General features: G+C 49.3%; 1 protein-coding gene across 4 annotated transcripts in view; it reads right to left on the bottom strand.

Moving 5' to 3' along the window:
* SEPTIN9 (septin 9) overlaps window positions 1-27689 on the bottom strand; it is a 145941-nt gene that overhangs the window by 93184 nt on the left and 25068 nt on the right. For 2 of the 4 annotated variants that reach the window (XM_069872867.1, XM_069872868.1), the window contains exon 2: window positions 26228-26284. In XM_069872867.1, the coding sequence (XP_069728968.1) occupies window positions 26228-26284 (57 nt within the window). Of the gene's footprint in view, window positions 1-10635; window positions 10775-11089; window positions 11681-26227; window positions 26285-27689 lie in introns of those variants that run through there. The other 2 variants (XM_069872871.1, XM_069872866.1) reach the window with 2 other exon arrangements.

Below are 27689 nucleotides of genomic sequence, written 5' to 3' on the forward strand. Positions count from 1 at the left end.
CAGGGTGTGTTTCAGCTGAGAGCGTGACACACACAGTTTCCATGGTTCACTTTCCCTCTCCACCCACTGGGAATTTTTCCCATTTTCTGGAAAAAACCCACCTCGAAACACAACTAACCAACTGCTCACCAACCATGGCAGTTTCCAACAGGCCCCCCTTCCCTGAAGAGCAGCCGTCAACACAGACATCAACCAACCCTTTTTAGGCAGTTGAAGTTGGGTTTGACCTATTCTCCACCTGAATGGAGTGGAGAATATGAGAGGAGAGAAATGGCAAACATTTTAGATGTTGAAAACCTCCCCTTCCTGACCCAACAGTTCATCTGCTGTCAAGGTTGCCTGTTTTGTCTCTATCTGGATAAATTAGTGAACTCTTACTTAAACACAAGCCCACCTGCATTTCTGGAGTGTCAGCTGAAGCCTTGTCACTCCAGGTCTCATTGTCATAATGGAGCCAAGAGAAGTCACAGAGGAGAAGAAAAGCAAGAAAAACATAGATCTGCTAAATACTTCAGTGTTGGATAGTGGGAATCAGGGACAAACTGGGGGAAATGGCAGACCCATACCAGAAGATCATAATATCCAGGGGCAGAGGGAGCAAAACATAAAGGTTTTAGGCGAAGGTCACCAGCAGAAGACAGCAGGGAAGAATGAATGGGTTTTTGTGCCCTTCTATCTCCTTGGTGAATGGAAGAGTCAGACAGCTCTTGCAGACCAGTGGAGCAGAGAAGAAACACATAAAGTGGTGTTTGGTGATGCTTGAGCTGTGAACATGACACCAGCAGGTGGTTTTGCACCAGCATCCCTGAAGAGAAAGCTGTCGGCACCTGTGCTTGCAGTGACAGAGGGACAGACATCACAGTCCAGAAAAAAATGCTATATTCCTGCTCTTTGGCCCATGCTCCCCAGCAGAGATGGATCCAGTGAGAACAAGTCATGTCTCCAGCCTGATGTTCAGCTACTCCCCAGTCCCACAACTTGGATCAGCAGCTATTGCCTCGACCCCGTAGGGAGCCTCATCCCAGCCCTGCAAGGGGGTGCTGGCATCTCAAAGGGGTCAAATTCCCAGCCTTATCATGACAAATCCCTCGCAGCTGTCTAAGGAGGATCCTGAAGTGCCTATGAAAAGCGGAAAGTATCTACCTCATTTTCCATATAGGAAGTTAGAGCACATGTGTTAAATGATTTACACAAGAATACAGAGCAATTTAGTGGAAGAGCAGGAAAAGGACTCCAACAACCCAGCTTCTAATTGCCACAAGATCATTCCCTTTGGGTGCAGCTTAAATCCTGACTCACCAGTAAATAAAACTGTGCCAAAAAGCAGATCTATTCAGGAGAGGGGCACCCAGATACTTTTAGCAACATAGTGAGATATATCTATCTATTTTCACTGAATAAAATCCCTCTGTATATGCACATACTGGAATTTCCTATCCTCTGCTGTAAACCTCAGAAGCTATTTGCCTTTTCACAGCCGAAGATAACCGCAGCCCCAGGTCTCCTTTTGGAGGTGAAATCCAAGCCAGCGCATGGCGGGTGGAAGGAGCTCCCAGGGGACCCGAAAGAGTTGGGCGAGGGAATGAGGGATGCAGAGGAAGGTGGAAAGCTCCAAACAGGGGATGAGGGATGCAGAGGGAGGCCAGCAGGCCCATAGCCCACCTGCCCTAGAGGCTGCTCCAGCTGGGAAGCGGACACCACCATCTAACAGCACTGGTCCCACTACCACCAGCCCCCTCAAGCTGATGGGCTGTGGCAGAGAAAGAGGCAGCATCCAGAGCATCCCCAGCCCCCCTGCCTGAGGGATACCAGCCGACAGCCCACCCATCCATAAAAGGGAGCACAGTGCGCATCCCAGCATCACTGCTTCCCAAGGCTTCATGTCCTTGCCATTGTCCTTGGGACCAGAGGTCAGATCATCCCTCAGGACCCACGGACACCCTGTTCCCAGCCCTGCACTCCCCAGGGGATGGGGATGAGTCACTGGGAGTGATACTCGTGAGTCAAAGGGACGCAAGACTGAAGCCTCTGGGGATGAGGATAATCGCCTTTAGCCCACTTGCAACCAGCAAGTAAGGTTGCTGGGATACAGCTCATAGAACATCCTGAGTAGGAAGGGACCCTCAGAGACTATCCAGTCCAACTCCTGTCCCTGCACAAGACAACCCCAACATTCATACCACATGTCTGAGGGCGTTGGCAAATGCTTTTTGAATATTGTTGGGCTTGGTGCCGTGACTTCTTCCCTGGGGAGCCGTTCCAGTGCTCTACCACCCTCTGGGCATAGAACCCTTTCATAATAACCAACCTAACCCTCCCCTGGAGCATCTTCGTGCCATTCTGTTGTCTCCTGTTGATAACCCTACTTGAAACGCAGGATGATCTCCTCTGAAGCCTCGCAAAGTTAGTCCAGGAACTTCAGTCATCTGGTCCCAGCAGGTACCTACACGTTAGAAGCATTAGTTAGTTAGTTAAGCCAACCAAGATGCTTCTTAGACTGGGATCCCCTCCATGTTACGTGCTAAAAAGGCAGAAAGGTGTTTCTGAAGCTCTCTTTATGGGGTATAGGTTTGCAAAGGCCAGCTGGAGCAGTTAAAATAGCCTCTTTTCTCTCCCTTAGAGACAGTGTAGTCAAGGAAACAGGTCTCTGGACTGGAAAGTGAGAGACCTGAAGCTGATCACATATGCAGCCCCAGGCAATTCACTCTGTCTCTGTACAAGTTATCAGGACCTTGTCTCCAGATACACCCAGCAGTCATCACCCAAAAACTCTGACCAGAGCTGAGATCCCTACTGCACTGTCACAGCAACATCAGCAACATAGTGGTTCCCACAGAACACTCCTGGGCAGAAGAAAGCATCACCATGATTTGGGACAAGCCTCCCAAGCCAGGATTCCCACCAGGCCAGGAAGCAGGGTACCACCAGCATGATGCTCTATATTTCCAGCACTGCTTAGCTGAGAAGGTTTTGATGCTCCTTGTTTATGGACTGTGCAGAGCCAGGGACCAGCTGGTAGAACAGCTCATGGACAGATCAGCACCAGATGCTTCTGATAAAGGCACAGAGACACAGATCCTCACACAGGACCAGGCTATTCCCCCTGGGCTCAAACAGGGACCTGCCCAAACCTCAAAGTGAACATCTTGGAGACAGCAAAACAGAGAGAGCCTGTGACTTAGTGTATCTCACACAAGTCAGTGGTATATGAACAGAAGTCCAGACCCAGGCACCAAAAGCAACCTCACCTACACTGCTATGTGGCTCTTGCCCAGCACAACTGCTTAACCAGTCAAATAGTAAAGCTGAAACAGGCTCTGGGCTCAAAGCCTGGGTCTGAGTCCTGATCTCAGTTTCCCAGTCTGCTGTTTCATACCACTCAACTCTCCAGGAGCCACCTTCCGTTTTCTTAGGTGCCCCTCAAACCAAACATCCCTGCCAAGCATTCAAGGTTTTAACTCTTTCCATTTATCTCCCTAAATGACCCAAATGGACTCAAACACACATTGCCCTTGACAAAGTCTCTGGCTTCTTCAGAGATGCTCAGCCCCTGTGAGTCCCTCCATCCATTCCATGGATGCTGGGCAGGCTTAGTGCTCCCTGCCACTACAAGGGATCAGGTAAACACCCAATACACGCCCCCAGTCCCAACCCCCCCATGTCAGCCTCCCTCCTCATCAGCAAGGTCTTACTTACATCACCAAAGCCCCTGCTCCAGCACTGTGACTAAGAACTCAAAGCACTCAGTCTTGGAAAGAAAAAGCATCTGAAACTAATAAAAAAGCATGTTCTGCACTCACCAGGAGAGAGAGTGTTACATGCAGGCAAGCAGCGCCAGCTGGCAGAGTGTGGGCTGCCAGCAAAGGGATGCTGTAGGCAAATACAGATGCTGCCCCGGGTTGGGGAGCCATGGAGGGAGATCTCAGCATCGGGGGAGTCAGGAATATCACAGAATCACAGGATCACTAGGTTGGAAAATACCCACAGGATCATTGAGTCCAACCATTCCCATCAATCACTAAACCATGTCCCTCAGCGCCTCGTCCACCCGTCTTTTAAACCCCTCCAGGGAAGGGGACTCAACCCCCTCCCTGGGCAGCCTCTGCCAGTGCCCAATGACCATTTCTGTGAAAATTTTTTTTCCTGATGTCAAGCCTGAACTTCCCCTGGTGGAGCTTAAGGCCATTCCCTCTTGTCCTGTCAATAGGGTAGGGTGATTTCTGAATGGATGGAGTGATACCTTCAGCAGCAGCTGCAGCAGAGGGTGCCCACAAATCTATGCCATCACCAGACTTCTCCAAACCCAATAGGATTTTGAAGAATCAACATTTTGGACAACAGAAGAACCAAAATATGAGTATTTCTCTGCTCCAGTGTGCGAGAAATCAAACTTGGTTGTCTTGATGATACAGTTTAATATTCTAGGTCAGGCAGTCAGGAGCAAAAGGCAAACAAACTTATTTCCACAGCCTCAAGCCACAACCCTCCTACCAGTTTCTGGTCAAAGCTGCAACCTGGAGACATTGCAGAGCTAATGGCAGGATCCCCCCCAAAATCCTGCATCCAAGCAATCACACTTATCTCTCCACAAATTGGTTTCACTGGAAACCAGAATTTACTCTAAGAATGACTGCTTTAGATTACAAGGTCTCTGGTAAGGATGTAACCACAAAATTAATACAGATGTTTACACAGCACCAACTGCACGTGGACATGGACCACACCAAGGTAAAACAAAATCTCACTTTGATACAAGAAAGGTCTTTTTTACAGTGAGGACAATCAATCCCTGGAATAACGTCCCTAGGGATGCGTTCGAGTCCCCATCGCTGGAGGTTTTCAAGATGTGATTGTACACAGTGCTAGACAGTCTCACCTAGGCTCCCTTCCCCACAAAAACCTGGACCAGGTGATTTTTCAAGGTTCCTTCCACTCTGCGCTTTTCTATGGTTCTATGAAAAATGCACTTTCAGGTTTATTGCGTGATTATTGCTTGTAAAACTAATGCATTTTATTCACCTGTAAAATCATACCCATTTTCCCCAAGCCACAAAATAGAGCTGTTTATAAGCCTCTAACAACACTCTTGGCATCAGCATCTCATTGCTGTTTCAAACGTTCCACTGAAGGGCTGTTTCTCTTCTGCAACTCAAACAGCGGCTTCATCCAGCAACAAGGGCTCATCTTCTTCTTGTGCTGGGGATGTGGTACCCAGGTGCTAGCAGAGAATTAATAAATATAACAGCAGCAGCCTGAAGTGCTAGAGGAGAGGCAGCTGTATCCCACTCAGAGACCACCGTGGAGAAATTAATTTTCAGCGTTGGTGGTTAGGAAGGAAGCTGCCCTTGCAAACAGGGGCTCTTGGGAAGAGACAGTGGGCATAACTCAAGAAACTCAATGCAAAGGGGTCTTTGTGTGTGCGTATCAGCTAAGCCAGTATATAAAGGATGCTACCTCCATCAGCTGTTCAGAGTAGTCTAGGTGGAACAGCTTCAGATCCCATGCACACATCCACTCTAGAGACTCACAACTCCCTTTGCTGCAGTGTCAGAATGGATTTGTATTTTCACTTTCAAGCTCCCCCATGCAGCAGGCACTGCTGCAATCCTCCCCTTGGTGTACAGGCAGCCTCAGCGCAAAGACCCAAAACATCAGATCCTTACCCAAAATCAAAGGATAATGAAAATATAAATACCTTTTTCCAAGGACTTGCAGAAAACCTGGGGCAGAACAAATAACTTTGCCTAAATTTTCTTAGGTATAAGACTGCTCCTCAAATGGGACTCGCTGCCCATCAGGACATTTCCTGCTGCCCATACGATGCTAGGGTCCAACCATAAAGCCCTGAGCCCAACTACAGCCCTCACAGCACAAGACGTTGCTGCTTTTTAACAAACTATTCTGTACATTAGTTACAGTCGCAAGTATTGCATGGAGAAGCCAAGAGGACATAGATATTGTGCTTCTGAGATCATTAAGGCAACAGAAGACATGTGTTGACCCAGACATACTTCCCTAACTACGTACTCGCTCCTACTCAGCATTATGGTATGCTGGACCTTGGAAGCGCCCCGACTTGCATGAGAAATGTCCTCCCTCACCCCAGCAGCATGGGAATCGCTCTGCTTGGAGGCTCCGAGTCATCCAGCAAAGCACAAAGCAGGAGGGCAGGCTGTAAAAGAGCTCCTGCCCAGGGGTTAGCCAAGTTCTACAGAGCGGTGTCGAGAAGCGTTACCTGTGCTGTCAGGCAAAAGATGAGTTGTGTCCCATGATGGGATTGTGTTTAATGGGGATGAGCATAAATTCCAGCAGGTTTAAGAGCAGACATCAGGAAACGGATAATGCGTCATACCTTAACGTGCCTTAAACAACTGCAGGAATGCATCCACTGGCCCAGCAGGAGCAGGCAGCCAAGAGTGGACTAGGAGCAGCATGGAGCATGCTGTGCACACAACTGTTTGCAGCCTCATGAAACCCAAACCCTTCCTTGAGAAAAAGCTTCCATGAATCTACCATTAAATGATCCAAAATCTACAGCCACAATAAATTACTACAGAACACCTAGGATGGAGCTAAATGCTTGAACAAGAAACTCTGATGAGAAAAGCTGCAGGCAGTTCTTACAGTGCATAGCACACAAGACCACGGACTTGAGGAAGGGGGCATCAAACACCACAGCAAACCAGAGGGATCAGCAGCAGGCAGGGACACAAGCAATGGTACACTGGAAGCCGAAGGGAAGGCTAAGGATGGACCAAGAGCCACCAGCAAAGGCAGGACAGACAGGAAGGTGTCTCTGGGTGCCAAGGATGGACAAATGCAGTAGGATCTAACAGGAGGTAGAACCATCCAGTCTGTAAATGTCTGATGTGATGTTCCATGCATGTGATGTGCTTTAAACCAGAGAAAAAAAAGAAAAATACTTGGAAAAAGAAAGTGTATAACTCTAAGAAGATCACTAAAAAGAAAGATATGAGGCTTTTATCTGCCATTCCCTAGGAATAGTGGGGACACAAAGAAACCTGAGACAGAAAAGATAGCTAGAGTGATCCAAACCATCCTGAACACTTTTACTCAGATACACACATTTTAAAGATTAACTTCTCTTAAAACAATTAAGGAATAAGCACATTCCCTCCCAACAATCCTTCACACCTCTAGCATTCACATGCAGGGCTGCTACTTTTTTTCCTGCTGCTCACTCCAGGCACATGGTGCTTCCCAGGTGCCTCTAAGGATCATTGCAGAGGTTCTGTCGTGCTGCATTGAGTCCAAGGGCTGTGATCTGCTCAGCCTCTGCAAGATGCCCATCAACTTGCTGCTCAGGCCATTTAGGTGCAGAGTATGATGTATAAAACCACGTTAAACTCTGTATGAGGACGCACACAGAAACTTACCCACAGAGGATATATAACTGAAAGATTAAAGAATGATCACTAACGGGTTAATGAACAGTTCATCCTTCTTTCTGGAGTTCAGCAGACTTCATGCAGTACAGCACCCCAGCTGCCTGCTGCTGCTCCTGCCTCACACATGCACTCATTATAATCAGGTGTTACCATTAACATCATTTGTTAACTCTTAAAAATGAGTTTTCACAGTGCAGTTTCAAAGCTCACAGTAATAATTTGCCTGGGAGATCAAATCACTCCTGCACCCACCCTATCACCCCATCATCACCGTAACCAAAACCCCACTGCTCAGGGTGTCCTTCCTGTTCTTTTAAGAAGAGGCAAAGAAGCCCCATGGCATTAACAATGAAGGCTTTGTACAAAGACGTGGACTAGTCAGAAGAGGCATCTGCTTTGGAAAGACAGGAGAGCCATCTCCAGGCCGCTGCCACCAAAGCAATCTGGCAACGCAGAGAGAAGGGGCAGAGAGGAGAAACACAACAGCTCTCTGGCTCCAAAACCACTGGAGAAGGATGCCTGGAAAGATATTAATTTAAAGCAAAGTTTTTTTCATGCAGTATTAGCTTGTGGGAATGCGTGAGAGATTGTTAAAACAGATTAAAAGGGACTGGCAGGTTCCATGAGATCATGTTTCTTATACTGGCACCCACAGGCACCATCCTATACTGGTACCTTGTAACAGAGACCAAGGATGACCCTCACTGCCCCAGAGCTGACTGTGAGCCAGGCAGAGAGCTACAGAATCACCTTGCACCTTCTGTTGAAGCTTGAGGTGCTTGTCGTTCTCAGAGATGGGATCCTGGGCTGGGGACATCACTGTGAGCTTTTCTCTGGGCAGAGGAGACCTCCCAGGATATGCTGAGCTCCAGCAGCTGTGGGAAAGCAGCCCTCAAGGAAGAGGTCAGGCCCAACTCCCAGGTGCCTGAGGTGCTCTCACCCCGTTCAGTAGCCCCACACTCAGCTCAGCAGTCAGATATTCCTACCCACAGCAGAGCACTAACTAAAAATGTGTTTAGGGCCAGAGCAGTGACTGGGATGTGTCCCCCAGCACTGGACCAGTCTGCTTGCATCTGAGTCATCTTCCAGCTTCTTATAGAGCCAGAGCCCAGCTGTCCTGCTGGGAATAAATAACTTTGCCTAAATTTTCTCAGCTATAAGACTGCTCCTAAAATGGGACTCGCTGCCCATCAGGACATGGCAGGCTGAGCTCTGCTCCCTGCTCCTCTCCTCCACCGGCGCAGCAGTTCCAGACTCCCCAGTCCCATCAGATCTTTGGAGCATATCAGCAGGCAGAGCCCACTTATGTGCTGGCAGCAACAGGATCACTGTGAGTCAGTTCACACCTAGTGAATCCATGGTGTGTTGTGGACTTTGAACTTGATAGTGACCTGGCAATATCGTCACTTTTGTGCCCAGGATCCCCTGGAACCCAGTTTTCTTCTGCCCCCAAGCGCAGGTTGCGCATTCTCTCTGTTGCTGAGCAGCTTTCCTTGCCTGTGCTGACCTCTCCAAGCCCAGACAAGACCCAAGATGAGCCCTTCTACCATCTACTATCCCCTATTTCACACCAGAGCAGCATATCAGAAACGCTGCAGAGATGGCAGAGGCAGCTCTGGTGTCCCAGGCAGCACAGAATCCACTTGTGCTTGAGCAAAGGCAGAGTTGGTCGTGTTCAATATCCCACTCCAATCCCCCAGGCACAACTGCCTTGGATTAAGGCGCACACACCACTTGCTTATGCCTGATCCAGGCCACGGAGCACACACGCATGCCCTGCCTGCGGCTCAGCTGCATCTGAACCACCCACAGAAAAGACAGTTCCAGCAGAGGTCAGTGAAACACGTATGCACTCAGACATCAGTGATTTGCAAACATTACTCATGCTCCCAGAGAGCAGCAGAAGCACTTGCATCTTTGCACAAAGACACTCACCCAGGGTTTTCTCGCCTGCAGGGTCCCTGGGTGCTGCACACCTTGGGAGCAGGCAACAGCCAGCCTGGGCACAAGGGCTCTGCGCTCTTAAAAGCAGCTGAATACCATGTGCAGCTTGAGGGCTGAGAGATACCCACCTTTAATGCTCTTCTAGAATAAAAAGCCCCAGATCGCATCACTAGGGAGTCCCCTTTCTCATCAGCGACCCTCTGCAAAGCTCCCCTGCCACCTCTGCGTGGAGGGAGGGGACCACATGCACATAGCGGATGTGACAGGAGATGTGAAAAGCCACACTGCAGTGGGACCAAACTGTCCCTGCCCAGCAGAGGCTATCCAGCCCAAAGCCCTGTGCTGCTGAAACACCCACCAGGCTCTGAGTTAGGAGCAGCTCTCAGGAATGCTTTGAAGTGGCTCAAACCAGAAGAGAACACACAAGTACGAGAGATGGAGAGAAGAATGAGAAAGTGCCACCCCAGCTCTCCAGAGGTGGTGGGGAGCAGAGGATGCTCCTGCAGGTAAGTCCTCATCCAGGGGCACTGGGTGCTCTCAGCATGTCCCCATATGGGGCCCTGAGGGCTGTGGGAGCAGCTTTCTCTGGCCACAGTTTCACTCCACCCTGGCCTGAGTGTTTTCTCTCATCCCTGTGGTTTCCCCTCAAAGCACCAATGTCCAGCAGTCAGCTGGGAACGCCCAGGAGAAAAGGCTTCACGTCTCCCTGGGGCCGCCGTGCTGGAGGAGGGCAAGCTGTGCCATGCCACGCAGGGCAGGAGGATGGACATCCACTATTGTGTTGCAGCACAGCGGGACTGCCAGTTTTGGCACAGACACCCCCTCCCTCACCTTCTCTCTTTGATCCTGCCTGTCCTGCTCATGCATGCAAAGAGCAAGCTTTGGGGGTGATGCCACACCGCCTGTCCCCTCTCCCTGGAAACAGTTACAGTCCAAGCCATCCCATTAGCAATTTGCTGCAACATCACACCCCAACAGCTCAACATACTCAGAGCACCTTTTGGAACCACTCAGACATGCCAGGATTTGCAGGAAAGCTGGGGAATGAAATGAAGTTATTCATTCCTCCCCTTACTACCCCCATTGTCTCCCTCACTCCAATACCCTACGCGAGGCCAACACGGTGAAGCACACATCAAGCGGCCACCAGCTCCTGCACGGCACAAGGATGAGCCATGGGACATGGCCAAGCAGGCAGGATGGGAGGGCAAAAGCCAGGGAAAGATAATTTGGCAAGAAGAGAAAGCTCAACCACAACACACACACAAACTCAGGAGCCAACCTTCAGAGCCGAAACGCGTCTCCATGCCAAGAGCTCGGCTATTTTCCTCCCTCTTCCCAGCTTGCAGCTCCGAGCTAACAGGCTCAGCATTCATCCCCCCGCGCCGTGTGGCACATGGGAGCAAAGGAGGGGGAGAGAGAGACTCAAATGAAATCCAGACCTAGAAAGCAGTTTCTTCCCCCCCTCCTCGCTCCCCCCTCCCCCTCCCCAACTCCTGCTGGAACCACCTTCTGTCTGGAGGGCTCAGGAGGATGGGAAAAGAAAAAAAAAAAAAAAAAAAAGGAATGCAGAAAGGAAGCATTGCAAAAAAAAAAATAGAAGAAAGAAATAAAAAAATAAAGGAATCAGCTGAAATCCACCCGGAGTGTGGCTGTTTCTCTTCTTAAAGTGCAGAAGCTGCTGAAAAGGTAAGAGGGCAGAGGTAGGATGTAAAACTAAAAGATCAATAGCCTACCTGAAATCCGGTCCCTCTCCATTACTAAGGGATATATTTAGCATCCGCGTGTCACAGCCGTCCCTTTTTTCGGTGGCGTCCCCTTCTTTCCCCCACTCTCCCTCCCTCCTTGCCTTGCCTCCTCCTCCTCCTCTTCCAAAAAAAGCTCTTTGTCTGGTCTAATTTCTTCAATCTGTTGCAATCATGAATGCATCCAAATTACCACATTTCCATGTGCTGATCATATGTTTGTGCTCCAAACTGAAGTAGCTTTGTCTCTTTGAAATGAAAAAGAAGAGGAAGAGAGGAAGAGAAAGGAGGAAGAAAAAGGAAAAAGGGGGTGCATGACCCCAAAAAATCCTGAGACTCCCAGAAATACTCCACTAGGCGCAGGAAAAATGGAAATCCCGAGTACTCTGTAAAACAGTCTTAAAGCTACAGCATGCAACTGTCCAGGGGAGTGCTCGAGCCTCCACAGCTCCCTCTTAATATCCACCAGGAGATGCTTAAGGAACTTGGCTCCTTGCAATAGCAGAGTGAACAACTCATCCAGCCTCTCAAATCTCTCCCTGCTTCCCCAGTCCTATTTTCCTGCTGTTTCCTCTATCCCCTCCTCCTTCCTTGGCTCCAGCATTTTAACTCCTGGCGCGTTCCCCCACCCTGCCAGGTCTGAAGTTTTGATTCATGCATAAACTATTCGGCTGATGAAGGCTGACTTCATTCCAAGCACAGCATCACGGGCTTCTGCTGCTGCTACCAGGCAGGACCCGAGCGCTGCACATGTTTATTCATCCTATGGAACCCACTGGAGAGCTTCGCTGCCAGCCCTGGCACTGAGCCCCTGCTTTGCCTTCCTCTCCTCGGCAAAGAGGCGATCAAGGGAGAATTTCTGCAGCCAGTCGGAAAGCAATAGCGAAACTTTCTGCTCCAGATACAAGTCCTCTGTCTCCTTGGTCCCACAGTGGAGGTGGGATTCGAGAGCAGTTTTCCTTTCCTATGATGCCCAGGCAAGGTAACGGAGGTGCAGAGGGAGCGAGGCAGCCCAGGGGAACCCGTCACCAGATCTTCCTCGGCCTCGCTGCGATGGAGGGATGCGCGGCTGCAATGATGGGCTGGCCCGTTTGGAAACTTCCACTTGGACGGCGGCCAGCGCAGGCAGCAGGGATGCAGCGTTAACACCTCTGTGAGATGGTGCCTGTGCTGCCTGCAGGCACAGCGCTGCCCAAACCACCCCACGCGACCCTCCCGTGTCACCCACTGCTCATTCCTATTGACATCGCAGAGCCTGAGTCACCCAGCCAGATGCAAGGGCACAGCCTCTGTCCCCAGAGCTGGCAAACAAGCCAGCTACAGCCTGGAAGCATGGGTGGCAGATGCCAGCAGGGATGGTACGGCTGATGTGCAGGCCAGGCATGCTGGCAGAACCCCTGCATGCTCAGCATAGAATCACCAGGTTGGAAAAGACTCATCAGATTGAGTCCAACCATTCCCATCAATCACTAAACCATGTCCCTCAGCACCTCATCCACCCATCCCTTAAACAACTCCAGGGAAGGTGACTCAACCCCCTCCCTGGGCAGCCTCTGCCAGTGCCCAATCACCCTTTCCATGAAAAATTTTTTCCTAATGTCTAGCCTAAACCTCCCCTGGTGGAGCTTGAGGCCATTCCCTCTCGTCCTGTCCCCTGTCACTTGGCAGAAGAGCCCAGCTCCCTCCTCTCCACAACCTCCTTTCAGGTAGTTGTAGAGAGCAATGAGGTCTCCCCTCAGCCTCCTCTTCTCCAGGCTAAACACCCCCAGCTGTCTCAGCTGCTCCTCTTGTTCTCCAGCCCCCTCACCAGCTTCGTTGCTCTTCTCTGCACTCGCTCCAGAGCCTCAACATCCTTCTTGTGGTGAGGGGCCCAGAACTGAACACAGGATTCGAGGAGCGGTCTCCCCAGTGCCGAGTACAGAGGGAGAAGAGCCTCCCTGGACCTGCTGGTCACGCCGTGTCTGATCCAAGCCAAGATGCCCTTGGCCTTCTTGGCCACCTGGGCCACTGCTGGCTCATGTTCAGTTGGTGATACTTTTTGCCCCCAAATGCTCACAGTTCACATAGAAACTACAGCACCTGGCACCTTCCTCCATAGCATGGGCAGAAGGACAAATCATTTCCTGGCTTTATGAATAAACTTCCAAGGAAAGACTCCAGATGCCGCTGGGACCTTTGGATAATCTGGTCCTGCTTTGCACTGCTTCTCAATATGAAAAATCCCAGCAAACGTACGAGTTTCCCCATACAGTAGCTGATGAGGGATCACTGTCACCAAACCGGAGGGAGGAACAGATCTAATAACAAATGGGATCAGGCAGGTGGTGGGATCAGTCCAGCACCCCTACTGCACAAGAGACAGCAGGGAGCTCCAGGACAATCACTCCTTAGGGAAGTTTCTTTCCAGTCCTCAGTGGGCATAGAGCTTTAGATTTCTTCCCCAATTCCTGTTCTTTCTCTATTAGCAATTAAAACTTTGCATGTCTCTACTGCCAGTGTTTAAGGCATTAGAAAGGGGACAATAAGCAATGTTTTCCCAGGCACAGACCAAAACTAAGCTTCCTGCTTGAGACCTTGAAGGTGCTGAACACAAAGCAAGGGCCCAGGGGAGGTGCACAGCCCCATGCAGCACAAAATCCAGTTCTCTGCCTCCACCAAGCAGCCTTTACTGCCAAGCTCCTTACTTAGTAGAGGAAAGGAAAAGCTCAGGGGAAGTATCAAGAAAGGAAGAAGGGATGGGGGCAGCACATGTTTATAGACTTTAAGCCGTCCAGATCCAGGTGAGTAGGAGGGACAAGGCAAAGTCATCATTTCTCACAGGGCAGATCACCACAAGGCACTTAGGGAAGTGAATCCAAACAAAAATTAATGTCATTGAGCTTTGAATTGATAAAACCTCCAAGCAGATGCTGACATTCAAATTTCATGTCCTCAAGCAAATTTTAACAGATACACTTTAAAGGTGCAGTTACGTGTCTCCATTTGAAGCAGCGCTTGCAAAGTGCTCCTGCCACTGCCACAGGCAGCAGTGGCACTGGGGGGTCTGTGTTTGAGACAGGTAGGTGCTGAGTACTTGGCCACCCCTTGCCTATGATGCCAGCATTGGGGTTTGCTCCTTTGGAAGGTGTAGTTCCAAAAACCTGCATGTTACCGGGCTACGGGCTTCCCGTTCTCCTCCGTTTTTGAGAAGCTCACCACGTGCCTGTATAAATGGGAATCTGGTGGCCTGTGCATTGTACAAGTCTTCATAAAGATAAAATACATTGCTTTTTCTAACGCTACTATTAAGAGGGAGGAAGAGTCAAGCACATCTAGGGTTTGTGAAGGTGCAGATAAGATTCTCCCCTGGTTAGGGCTATTTTCTTGTAGTTAAACCCCCCTCCAGAGCTGAAGAGAAGTAGGAAGAAGCAGGAGCAACTTTTCAGAAACCACTGCTCTCTGCCATAGATATACTCAATTTCCAGTTGCAAACAAGACATTGAAACAAAGCAGCAGCCTTTCTCCGCTGTGCTTGCCGAGGCTGGCACAGGGGTGCACCAGCTTTCCCTTGCTGCACCTCACAGGTTTAAACATCACCACGGGTGGCAGCCAGCAGGAAGCCCTGCCAGGTGCAGAGAAAGCTAGGAAGGAAATCACAAGAAAGAAAGCAAACCAAACCCTGCTCCAGGCTCAGTTTGAATTTTATCGTGCTTGCACCTTTCCTAGGTTAGCTCAGCAACGCCCAAGCCCTTTGCTAAGCAATAAAATACTTGTTGTGCACAAATAAGTGGATTAGTAGAGCAAGTGCTGTGAAGACTCATGTCACAGAGTGTGGGACATCAATGGGCAGCTAGGAGGGAGTTTAGGACTATTGACGCTGTCACCAGCCACAGCAGCCACCCTGGTACAGATGCCTGCATGTATTCAAGTAGATTCTGTTTGCAACATCTTGTCTGCCTCTCTAGGTTTACGCTATGATTATATTCCTGTGGCATTTCATCCAAAAGAAGAGTTATTTTCTTTTCTACCTCGTTCCCATAGTCACAGCCAGCCACTTCTACCACGCTTTGAGCAAACCAGCCAGATATCACCTTCTAACCCCAGCCCCGCTGCTGAGCAAACAGGAAAGGAGGAATGCTGCAAGTCCGTGCAGGGATCAGAGGTTCAAACTGCATTGACAAAGGTGCCAGAGCTGGCAGAGGCCTCAAGGGCCTGGAGAGGCAGGAAAAATGGGGATTCACAACTGGTTCTTTCACAAGCTCAGCTATCTGCAGCCCTGGCAAGCTGGGAGGAGAGTACAGAGGGGGAGGACGGCGCAGCGGAGTGGAGCAGAGCATACCTAAATCCAATTATGTTCAGTGAAGCATTTTCACATGAGGAAATACAGGTCCAAACTCAAACAGTGCAATCATGTGTTACTCCATTATATTCCCTCTATGCCGTTTACCCCCAAGGCTGGACCCAGCCAGCACATGACAGTATCTAAACCTCTGCTGTGTGCTCCAAGAACCTTTCATTTACATTTATATGAGCCTTGACCATGGGAAAGAAAGAAAATGCTGACTAAAATTCTCCTTTTCATTTGAAAGAAAACTAAACCAAGGAGATGTCCCTCTTTCCAAGGGAGGCACTGAATGCTGCTACCATGCTCCTTGTCAGTTGTTATGCCTCCCCACTCCGCTTCCCTCCTCTTCCAGCTGGGCAGACATAACTGCCCAGTCATGACTTTTCTCAAGCCAAAGACCATGCCCAGGACAGAGAGTTCATCACCACCCAGAAGCTTGTATGGGGCAGAAGATTGCTAAAACAGCAGCAGCACGCATCCCCTCCTGCCCCAAGTCCCTACAGCCCCTTGTGATGTGAAGAAACAAGTCTTCCTGTGTCCTGTCCCATCCCATGGAAGGATGTATCTTTAAGGAGAGCCCCTATTAGACTTTTCCTCTGTGCTGGCTCTCAACTCACTGCCTAAAAGCCTCAAACTGCCGGAAATCCCTTGCATATCCTCCCCGGGCTTTCTGCTCACGCTTTAGCACTCATGTGCTGAAGTATTAATAGCAGCTGGCAGCGCAGAGTGAAAGGCAAGGCAGGAGGACTGGACGCTCACCCTCCCAGCAGAGCACAGGGAGTCTCAGATAAATGTTAACTCTTCCATGATTCTCTACTTGTGTTTTCCTTCCTGGATTCCTCCCTACCATCAGTCTCGCCCTCTCAACACTCTATTCCACAATTCAACCTCTGAGTTCCCCAGATGGGAGGTGCTCCATACCTGAAGGCATGTGGTCATTCTTCACCAAGCAGTTGCTGGGAGAAGGCGGGGTTCCCAGCGAAATTACTGTATTGGCTTCCTTTGAACACTGGCCATTTGCTCTGCAGCCTACTGCCTCCCGGGCAGGTCACTGCAACAACTCCTACCTGTCAGGAGGAGCCATCAAGGAGCAAAGTCTTCAAGAGAGTTACCACCTGTGTCTCATAAGCAGGCAGATCACACCAAGGAAGGAAGATCACACCAAGGAAGGAAGATCACACCAAGGAAGGAAGATCACACCAAGCCCTGCAAACATCTTTGAGAGTTGCCTTTCTTTTTACTAGGTTTATTTAATAAGGCAAGGCACAGGTTGCATTACACACTACTCCCCTTCACCATCCTTAGAGCAGCTTGCCTTGAGGAGCCCTGGAGCCATCCCAGCCATGACACAGTGAATCCAGCTCCCCATACATCACCAGTCTTGCAGCCAGCTGCAAAGCAGCATTGCAGTGCTACAAACTAGGAGAAGTCTGGCTGGAAAGCTGCCTGGAGGAGAGGGAACTGGGGGTGTTGGTCGACAGCGACTGAACATGAGCCAGCAGTGGCCCAGGTGGCCAAGAAGGCCAATGGCGTCTTGGCTTGGATCAGAAACGGCGTGACCAGCAGGTCCAGGGAGGTTCTTCTCCCTCTGGACTCGGCACTGGTGAGACCGCTCCTCGAATCCTGTGTTCAGTTCTGGGCCCCTCACCACAAGAAGGATGTTGAGGCTCTGGAGCGAGTCCAGAGAAGAGCAACAAAGCTGGTGAAGGGGCTGGAGAACAGGCCTTATGAGGAACAGCTGAGAGAGTTGGGGGTGTTTAGCCTGGAGAAGAGGAGGCTGAGGGGAGACCTCATTGCTCTCTACAACTACCTGAAAGGAGGTTGTGGAGAGGAGGGAGCTGGGCTCTTCTGCCAAGTGACAGGGGACAGGACGAGAGGGAATGGCCTCAACCTCCGCCAGGGGAGGTTCAGGCTGGACACTAGGAACAAATATTTCATGGAAAGGGTCATTGGGCACTGGCAGAGGCTGCCCAGGGCGAGGGTTGATTCACCTTCCCTGGAGGGATTTAAGGGACAGGTGGACGAGTTGCTGAGGTGCGTGGTTTAGTATTTGATAAGAATGGTTGGACTCGATGATCCGGTGGGTCTTTTCCAACCTGGTGATTCTATGAACTTCTGCACAGCATTGTACCCTGGTAGTATGGGTTTGTGAGATGCAACACTCTGCTCCTGTGTGTTGGAGCAGCTCCTCTGGCATGGAGGGGACATCTCACATGAGGACAGACCTGATGAGATCTTTGTTTCACCTTCTTCAGGAAAGCAGTTCCTAAACACAGAGACTTTCAGAACATTGCTGTCTATGGAGCAGCCACAGGCAAGGGGCTCTCTCTCTGCCTGGATTTCACTGTGTTACTATTCTGCAGCACAACAGAGATGCTGCCTTGGTGTGATGCAGCTAGAGGTCATCACGACTGCCTTCAGTCCCAATTGCTGAAGAAGCGCCAATCCACTGAAGGGGTGAAAATGGAATTAAAATGCCCTGAACATCTACAGTGTTTTAACCACCAGCCCAGCTGCAGAGCTGTCCCACAAACAAGTCATTTCTGCGATGAAGGGCACGAAAGCCTGTGCTCCCATCTCTTTTACAGTCCTAGACACAAGATAAATATAGCAAGGAGCAAATTGGTACCATAGGCAGAGAGCACAATTAGGGGGTTTGGTAAACGCTAGCCACTGCTGGATGTGCCGGCCTCGGAGGCTCAGAGGATGCCTGTGGTGGGCAGCGAGGGCTCAGGAATTTGTGTCTCTGTCCACGTGATGAGGGACGCCAGATTTTGAGGGGAAGAGGGAAAGTTGAGCAGCCACAAGCTGGTCTGCCAACAAGCCCAAGAGCAATTTGCAAACTGACATTTCAGCAACAAAAAGATGAAGAAAATAAACACAGTGGAGAGATGTATATATTCAACCAAGAGAAATATGACCACACACAGCTGCTTAGGTAAGCAGCACTGCATGAGCCAGCTCAGAGAGAGCAGGTCAAGATACACCAACCCTCTCTCTTCCCTTGGTTCCTTTTAACCCTGTCCCTAAGGGGAAGGGTAACAGATGCTGCACCCCACGCACATCCTTCCATTCCTACCCGACTCCTCCACTGCCGGTTGACACCTTGGCTGGCAGCGTGTCTTTACACTCCCACCAGCACCAAGAGATCTGGCCCCAGAGATGTCTGTTGTCCTCCCAGGGCATGAGCTGGGGATGGCTGAGGTGATAATGAACACATTTTTCTCTCTCCTACTGCATTGTACTCTCCTCTAGAGGATTGGGTTGTTTGTTTGGTTTTTTTAATGCAATCCTTCACAATGGGATAAGACAAGTTAGATAAAAATATATTCTACTGCCATTCCTCTTCCCTGCTCTCCCACCTCCTCTCTGGTGCAGGGAGATTCTCTTGAAAGGTCATTAGGACCTTATTCCAAAGACGCCTGGTCCTGCGGTGATAAATAACCTTGCTCAAGGACACTGCTCCTGTCCTGGAGGAGTTGCCATTTGCACTTCTACATCCCCTTTCCATGGGGGAACCCTGTGGACCTCAACAACACTCACCTGAACCCATATCACATTCCAGCGAGGAAGGTGATTACCTTAAAACACAGTCAGAAGCTAAAGCCTCCAGGCATTACAGAGCATTAAATCCCACCCCTGGTCATCCCTGAACTACTGATCTGTATTTCATTGTTTCTGGTTTCCTCACAGCAGAGCCCATAGCACTAGGTGCTGTATGAAGAAAGCATCAAGAGATCTTCCTACTCACTTGCAATGTTCAGTAGCCTTTTGGGACTTAAAAGGGACTATACATAAGTCTGGAGATGAATCACGGGTATTGTAAAGGAACAGGATGACAAGCCAGTGCTCAGGGCATATCCTCAATAGCAAACAGGCCCGGAGCACCTATCACTATTCCTTAATTTCTTAGCTATGCACACAAATGCCCACGCTCCCTCATTCACTGTAAGTAACGCACATCTCTGCCTGAAGCACGTGGGAGCCCCACAGGACTCTCCCAGGCAGTTTGGAGTCCACATGTCTGCATTATGCAAGCACTGTCCTCATGTGTCTGTGCAGGAAACCAAGCACCTGAGTAGAGAGCAGCCTTTTCACTTTTACTTCTTGTTGCATGGAGTTGGGATTTCCTACAGAGCCACACTAGTGGGGCTGGGCTGCTACTGAAGGGACTCTCCAGGCTGGCTGGTGACCACGTTTCACCCTTTGCTGCTTTCCCCTTGTGATGAGAAAGACCAAGAGGACGGGCGTCAAATGAGGACTTGTTCCCAAGGAGCCAGCGGAGAGCAAGCGGTGCGTGTGCATGGGGAGCTCTTTGGCACAGAGACCCACACAGCTGGGGTGACCAACGTGGTGCTTAAAACAAAGGGGAATAGAGGCTGCCCAAAGAAATTCATATGACTTCATCTAGGGACACATCCAAAGCAATGAGGCTGCAACCACAAGTCTCTAGTTAACCCCTCTGCTGCTCCTCCAAGGTGAAAGACACGTCTGTGCTAAAAACATCACACTACAAAGAGATGTGTATCCCCCCCCAGCTTCCAGCTGGACAGAAGGGCTCCCTCTCAGCCTGGATCCCAGTCTGCCAACAGAAAGTTGAAAAAGGATGCAGTAAACATCAGGATAATCTGAAGGTCTGGGCCAAGGTTTATAGGAGAGGTCCCTAAACTCAGTTTGCTCAGATACTACAATTCCATGCAGAAAGCTGTGCTGTGTAGTGGGGGTACCCGTGCCTGAGCTGCAGGAGATATGACAGTTCTGGCAGCATTTCCCTGCAGGAAAAAAACCAAACCTCAGAACCCTAATGGTTTTTATAGCACTGAATTAGCTTATGTAATGGTAATCATGTACGCTCGACTAGGGAGCCCCTGGCTTTTGACATTTCTTTTATTTCCGCTATTCTGGTTAACCTGCAACCTCATATAAACCCGTTTCTGAAGTTGTTCACTTACAAACTCCGAGCATAAAGGGAGAAGATAGTCCTCAGGGCAAGGTATGAAATCAAGAAATGGGAAGAGCAAGATCTGCTGCCGTACCTACCTTTACCTCACTGCGTGAACTTAGAGCATCCTAAATTAGTGAACCCTGCCACAATCAGATGTTGAGTGATGACGCCAGTTTAAGCTATGCCCACAGCAATGCTTGTTCAGCTCTTCTGCCCACCCAGCCATACAACTTTCTGTTTCAGTGCCACGGGGAAGAATCCCCAGATTCACAGAAAAAAGAACCACTCTCACCTTCTCTGCTGCTCTATTTTCCGCAACTATGAAATGAGAACATCAATAACTATTAAAAGGAAAATGCAAGACTTAACTAGGGAGAAGCAAAATAAGACAAGAACTATCTATGTATGTTCTGTTGAAACTTCCATGCAAGAGGATATTCTCTCTACTTTTATTAATTCCAGCTACCAGCTCCTGCAGAGACCTCCTGGGTGCCCTGAGCAGCACAGCAGTGCAGTGCCATCGTGGTCAGTGGGGTCCTAGAGCTCATGCCCCGAGCAATAGCTCACAGACTCACTACGACCAGCACCTTTGAGCCATCTCACTCATCCTGCATCTCGAGCCCGCTCTCCTCCACACACTGTGGCTTCTGACCCCTCTTTCTACCACTGTCAACCTAAAGGGTAGACAAGGGCCTCAAGCTGGTCCCAACAAACATCACTGGCATGGGATTCCCTTCACTTTATACCCAAGAGAGGTATTTAGACAGTACAAGACAAACTGCCCCAATGAAGGTTTCATGACATCAGTGAGTGTCCCTTTATAATGCAACCCAGACAGCTGCCCTTGAGATTCATGCCTCTCTAAATTAAGCCCTACGCTTCCAAAAAGCACGGAGACAATTTGTGGTTGATCCTCAGCCAACTGCTGATGGTGCAGAACTGGGGCTGCTAGCGCCCTGTCTTTTTTGGATGGAAAAGCTGTGCCTGCCCCGGACTTGCAGCTGGTCCTGGCAACCTGCCCCTGCTCCGCTCGGACCCGCTCCAGGCAGCCATGCAGCCAAAGGCTGAAACAGGAAAGCTGAGGCACCTGCTCCCCTCTCACCCCTTTGGGAACTCTCATGAACAAAGCACCTGACCCACAAATGACACCAGGCCAGGAACAGTTCTGCTGCTACGCAACTGAAAGGCATCCTCTTCCCTGCCTTCACCTACACAGGAAAAACATGCTGGTTTAGCTAAATCACTAAATTCCACCTTTTTCTGGACCCTCCTGCATTATCCTCATCAGGGAAGTTCTTTCCTCAAAACCCAAACTGTAGCTTGGAAGCAAATCAAAGCACAGAGCCCATCTGGCTACCCAAGAGGAATATGATGCTGATTTCTTTCACTCCAGCTGCTCTGGGGTTGTTTTCTGGCCAGCTCAGGATGGCAAATGTCAGCACATATTTCTTGCTTTCGAATTCATCAGGTACAGTGGCAGAAAAATGAAGTGGGAGTAACTTCTCTGACACACCATTCTTAATTCTGCAAAAATACTGCCATGAACCAGGCAACAGAGACATTTTAGGGGCCACAATTCTGAATTCTGATGGAGCCTTTTACAAAGAGCTTCTTCCTGCTCCTCTCCTCTTTGCCTGTGTCCAATTGAATGTTGAACAGAGCCTCCAGACCTCACAAACACAACCTCACAGGCAGGGTCCCACATCTTAATCGTGGGGGTAAGGTGCCAAGCCCCAGACATCTTTCTTGTCCTTCCAAGCCTTGAGGCAAGGCCCTTCCAGCTCCCGCTGTCCAGGATGGTGCTGTTGTCCATGGTGAGATGCAAGCCTGAGCCAGCCCATCACCGAGCTGCAGAGAGTGAGGAGAAATGCAACTAGCAACTAGGGAGTCAGCGGTGAGACCAGCTCCAAGTGTTTTCCACTGAATGGATGCTGGTTAGACTTAGCTCAGCACCCCCAGCATGCTGGACATGAGAAGTTTCTTCTGTACCAATAATTGTGGCACCTTTTCATATAATCAGAGCCGTGTTGCAAACTGTGAGATCCTTGAACACCATCGTAACCTCACATCTTTCCCTCACAGAGCATTCCTCAGGTGTGCATGGCATTAAGTACACTTTTGCAGCCAAAGAAAAGCAAACTAAGAGCATAAGATTCACGTATACCTAAAGGTAGCTAAAGAAATTAGGATCCTTTATAATCCTATGGTGATATGGGTTCCTCCAAACAGCCTGTTCTTCCCACACTGAAGTAACTGGTCTCAGTATCTGACAGCTTGCAGCTCCCTACATCGACCAGCCCAGATGAGTCCCACCTTATAGGGACTTTGCAGCAGGTTTGCATGAGGCAAAAACAGAGCAACAAAAGCCCCAGAATTGCTGTTCACTGAGCAATGCTGGATGCCGGTGCCGTACAATCACTTTCAAAGGGACAAGAGAAATGGAGAAGAGTCACAGAATAAGATTTCCAAAAGAGAACAACGTCAGATCTCTAGGTTTCTACCATCATACCATGTCCCACGGCAATGCATGGTGTGTGGATGACTGTGTAGCTATCTAGATCCCAGGAGCTGGTGGTTGTGGAAATGCATGTCATCTCTTTCTTTGTTTAGGGTGGCAATGAACTCAAAGTAAGACCCCTGTCTGTGATGCTTCACTTACAACTATTGCTCAGTCATCTCAATCTCAATTTATCTTTTACAGGAATAAAGGCTTCTGGGTGCACAGACAGATGTACAGAGGGGAAAAATTGGATCTGAAACAACGGGAAATTGAGCTGCAGTTATATAGAGTCATAAATATTTACTGCAATGCAAACTGGAGCTCTGAGATGCTCATTTGATTTTAACTTGAAAAAAAAAAAAGAAGCCAAACTGAAATTTAAAAGATCTCTCACCAGAAAAGTGGAAAAATATATAATTAGAGTCTAAAGAAAACAAGCCTGAACAAATGCACTGTGTCTTTCAATTTAGATTCCCTACACTCCAGTTAATTTTGGAGCTGTCCCAATCCCCCCATCTGTCCTCGGACACACATATGTGAAAACAGGCAGTGTCAGGACTGAGACTGCAAACATGGTTTTGCACATGCAGAAGGTAAACATGCGCTTCAGTTCAAAACTCTGTGCTGGTGGCTGAGTTTTGAAGCAGCAGCTTTGAACTGCAGCTCAGTTCTGGATCGAGCAATTGCTGCTGTGAAGTCTTAGTGTCCAGACCAACACTGTAACACTACACTAAATTAGAACCATAGAATCATAGAATTACCAGGTTGGAAAAGACCCACCGGATCATCGAGTCCAACCATTCCCATCAATCACTAACCCATGTCCCTCAGCAACTCATCCACCCGTCCCTTAAACCCCTCCAGGGAAGGGGACTCAACCCCCTCCCTGGGCAGCCTGTTCCACTGCCCAATGACCCTTTCCATGAAATATTTGTTCCTAATGTTCAGCCTGAACCTCCCCTGGGGGAGCTTGAGACCATTCCCTCTCGTCCTGTCCCCTGTCACTTGGGAGAAGAGGCCAGCTCCCTCTTCTCCACAATCTCCTTTCAGGTAGTTGGAGAGAGCAATGAGGTCTCCCCTCAGCCTCCTCTTCTCCAGGCTAAACACCCCCAGCTCTCTCAGCCGTTCCTCATAAGGCCTGTTCTCCAGCCCCCTCAACAGCTTTGTTGCTCTTCTCTGGACTCGCTCCAGAGCCTCAACATCCTTCTTGTGGTGAGGGGCCCAGAACTGAACACAGGATTCGAGGAGCGGTCTCACCAGTGCCGAGTCCAGAGGGAGAAGAACCTCCCTGGACCTGCCGGTCACACCGTTTCTGATCCAAGCCAAGATGCCCTTGGCCTTCTTGGCCACCTGGGCCACTGCTGGCTCATGTTCAGTCGCTGCCAACCAACACCCCCAGGTCCCTCTCCTCCAGGCAGCTTTCTAGCCAGACTTCTCCTAGTCTGTAGCACTGCATAGGGTTGTTGTGCCCCAAGTGCAGGACCTGGCACTTGGCCTTGTTAAACCTCATCCCATTGGTCTCAGCCCAGCGGTCCAGCCTGTCCATATCCCTTTGCAGAGCCTCCCTACCCTCCAGCAGATCCACACTTCCACCTAGCGTAGTGTCGTCCGCAAACTTGCTAAGGATGCACTCGATGCCTTCACCCAGGTCATTGATGAAGACATTGAACAGGGCTGGACCCAGCACTGAGCCATGGGGAACCCCACTTGTCACTGGCCTCCAGTTGGATTTAGTGCCATTTATCACCACTCTCTGGGCCCAGCCATCCAACCAGTTTTCCACCCAAATTATAACTCAATGCAATTTTTTTTTCCTGCCATTTGACATTAGTTTGGGGTGCAGTTGCCCATTCTGACCACGTTTACATCCTTCCACCAACACATCACAACATTAGGGTTGGGGGTGGTGACCCTGCGTGGCTGTGAAGCTCTAGATGCAAAGCAGCAAGTGTCTCAGCAGCAGGGCAGTGTCACAGCATGCAATGTCCCCTCTCACCCTTGTCTGTGTCATGACTTGACAACCTATCTCTCCGCTTATCTCTAGCGTTTGACAAGAGCCAGGCAGGCAGTATGACAGCTCCCAGGGCATTTAAGCACATGCTGAAATGGACATCTGTGACTAATCCCCATTCCACATGTGCCGATGCCTTGATACAGCAAAACGTTGAAGTCACTGCTCCAGGAAGGCATCCTGAGGGTGGCTTTCTCCTCCCACCAATGCTGGGGGAAAATCTGAAAATAACTGTTTGGATAAGTTCATCTGGGAGCTGAGACAGGATATGAGGGCTGAGAAGATGAATTGAAATAGCAAATTGAGCCCAGAGGGAGGAACTGAGAGTGACAGGGAAACCAAGAAGACAGGAGCAGATGTAAGACCTGAATCAAGCGTGGCCAGAGCAGGGAGTTGAGGAGGCAAGCGGGCTTCTCACGGGGACAAGCTGATTGCAGCAAGCAAAAGAGACAACTGTCAATAAACCAGAGAAAACAAGGAGGCAACACCGAGGGAAGATCACACATCTCAGAGAAGCAAGCATGAAGGAAGATTTCAACCACAGCAAAACATCTGCTAAGATAGATGAATATCCATGAAGTACAAGGAATTGCAGTTCTGAAGACAGGTGCTTCTCCCAGGAGTTTGGACTGTGGAGCAGCACAGAGGTGGGGAGGGCAGGCGGGCGCAGCAAAAAGGGGACATCGAAAGGAAAAGCCCAGAAAAGGGCTGTCCCAGCTCCCTTTTGGGTATTTTACATGAGAAGAGTAACATTTTCTACTCTACAGAGACAGTCTCTGCCCCCAAGCAGTCCTGACCAGTGTCACACGCATGCAAGCCAAGCACTGAGTTTTCTGTTACTGCTTCCCTAAGGCTGGAAAACACTTTTTTCAAGAAAGAAACCCTCTCACCTGCTTCCTTACGAAGCAGAAACAGCTTCGGAAACATTAAGCAGCAATTAGGAGTGTAAATGTAGTCACAAGCACATATAATCCATAAATCTCCACATCCAATAAAAAATAATAGCTAAGGAGAGTACGAAAGAGCTGCTAATTACCAAAGCTGTATTTCAAACTCCATTCATGCTTTCTGTTGCCCTGTGTTAGACCCCTTGAACTGAGATGGGGCTTTGTAATTATTCTTTCTGGGTCCCTTATTCAGTAAGTAATTAATCTTAAGTAGGTACATATATATACATATACAGCACTGTCTCTGCAATTACTAACAGCCAGTTTTGCCTTCCCAGCCATGCCCGCTGGACAGCAGGCAGGAGATGTGATTTCTGAGAGTTACCTTTTGCATTCTTTCTTTTCTTTAATTATTTTTTATTAGACTAGGAAGCTCCAAAGAGGGAAATTCCTGTAACTTACTTGGACTTGTCTGGTCACTGAGTCTCCGAAGTCTCCCGCTGGAGGTCCGGGTGATTCCTAAAGCAAGCAGAAGATTTGAATGGGTTTAAGGAGTTTACATGAATACAGGTTATGTGGAGCGACCTCCCTGCTATGACTCAACAGCTGGTGAGACATTTTCTGTTGGGAATCTGCTATGCACAATCACCTCTGTGATCAATGGAAAGTTAAATGCTATTTTAAAGAAAAAAATCACCTGAGGAGAGACATCCACCTTTCCCTGAAGATGTCAAACATTATTATTCAAATGTCTCCAACCCACAAATATATTTAGAGTTTCCAGAAACACCAGAAAGAACTTTGAAATCATTAAGTGGGACATACACCTTCACCTCTTGCTCCAGGATACATGCACTTCCAGAGACAGGTTTCCTTGCTGAGAGAGGAAAGCACAGGAATTTAAGGACCAGCACAGACTCTGCACTGGCAGAGAGCTCAGCATAGAGGATGAAAATGCTTCCCAGATGTGCCTGGCCTCTCCAGTTGGCTCAGCTGCAAGGAAGGCAGTGGCTCCTGCATTCAGCATTGCAGGAAAGCAAGGGGTGGCTATTTTCTGTCCGGGTTGCACCCAGGACATCCTGGGAATATATTTTATAGGAGAACCCTGTCACAGGGTTAGACAGGCTGGAACAAAGGATACATCACATGTTCTATGCAGATGTCAAGACAGAGCACAGCAAACCAGCTGTTGGGCTAATTCTACTCCATCTTTTTTAATAAAAAGGTATTCGTCATGCTCCTTGGGGTAGCATAATGCTAATTTACATGCACTGGGTGGGAGAAAGATAGGGGGGCATCTTAACCTATCCTACATCATATGTGATTTTGAAAGACAAAACCTTGGCACACCAGTTTTCTCCATTTCCAAAACCATTCCAGAAAGTAATTGGTACCTCCCAGATGCCTCCCTGTCTCCCAGACTCCACACAAGCCATCAGGACCTGCTGGCTGCAGCAACATTTCTAATCCATCAGCAATTCATTTCATTTTTCTGCCACCCCAGATGCCTAAATGTAAAGTGGTGGTTGCCATAATACTGGTTTGCCAGGTACGCTGTAAACGCAACAGAACCAGAATTCACCCTCAGAAGCCTTTGGTTAAAAGCCATACACAGAAACCATATGCTGATTAGTGCCTCAGTTTCTCTTTTCCTAACACAGCAGTAATGGACACAATGAACGCAGTGAACTACCTTGTATGGGATGCAGTACCCTGAAACTACCCCAAATGCTACGATGTCTTGATCTGGGGATTCTCAGAAGGTTTGGCAGCTCCTCAGCCTCTGGTGGGTCCTGCTGGAGGAATAACGGCCCTAGGGTGCTGTCCATCACCTTGGACATTAGACGCTGGAGATACCAGCGTCCAGAACAGAGCCAAGGATGCTCCTCAGCACAACACAAATGCTGCTTGACTGCACCAATAC

Source organism: Phaenicophaeus curvirostris, chromosome 19 (genome assembly GCF_032191515.1).
Source record: "Phaenicophaeus curvirostris isolate KB17595 chromosome 19, BPBGC_Pcur_1.0, whole genome shotgun sequence".
Taxonomy (NCBI): domain Eukaryota; kingdom Metazoa; phylum Chordata; class Aves; order Cuculiformes; family Cuculidae; genus Phaenicophaeus; species Phaenicophaeus curvirostris.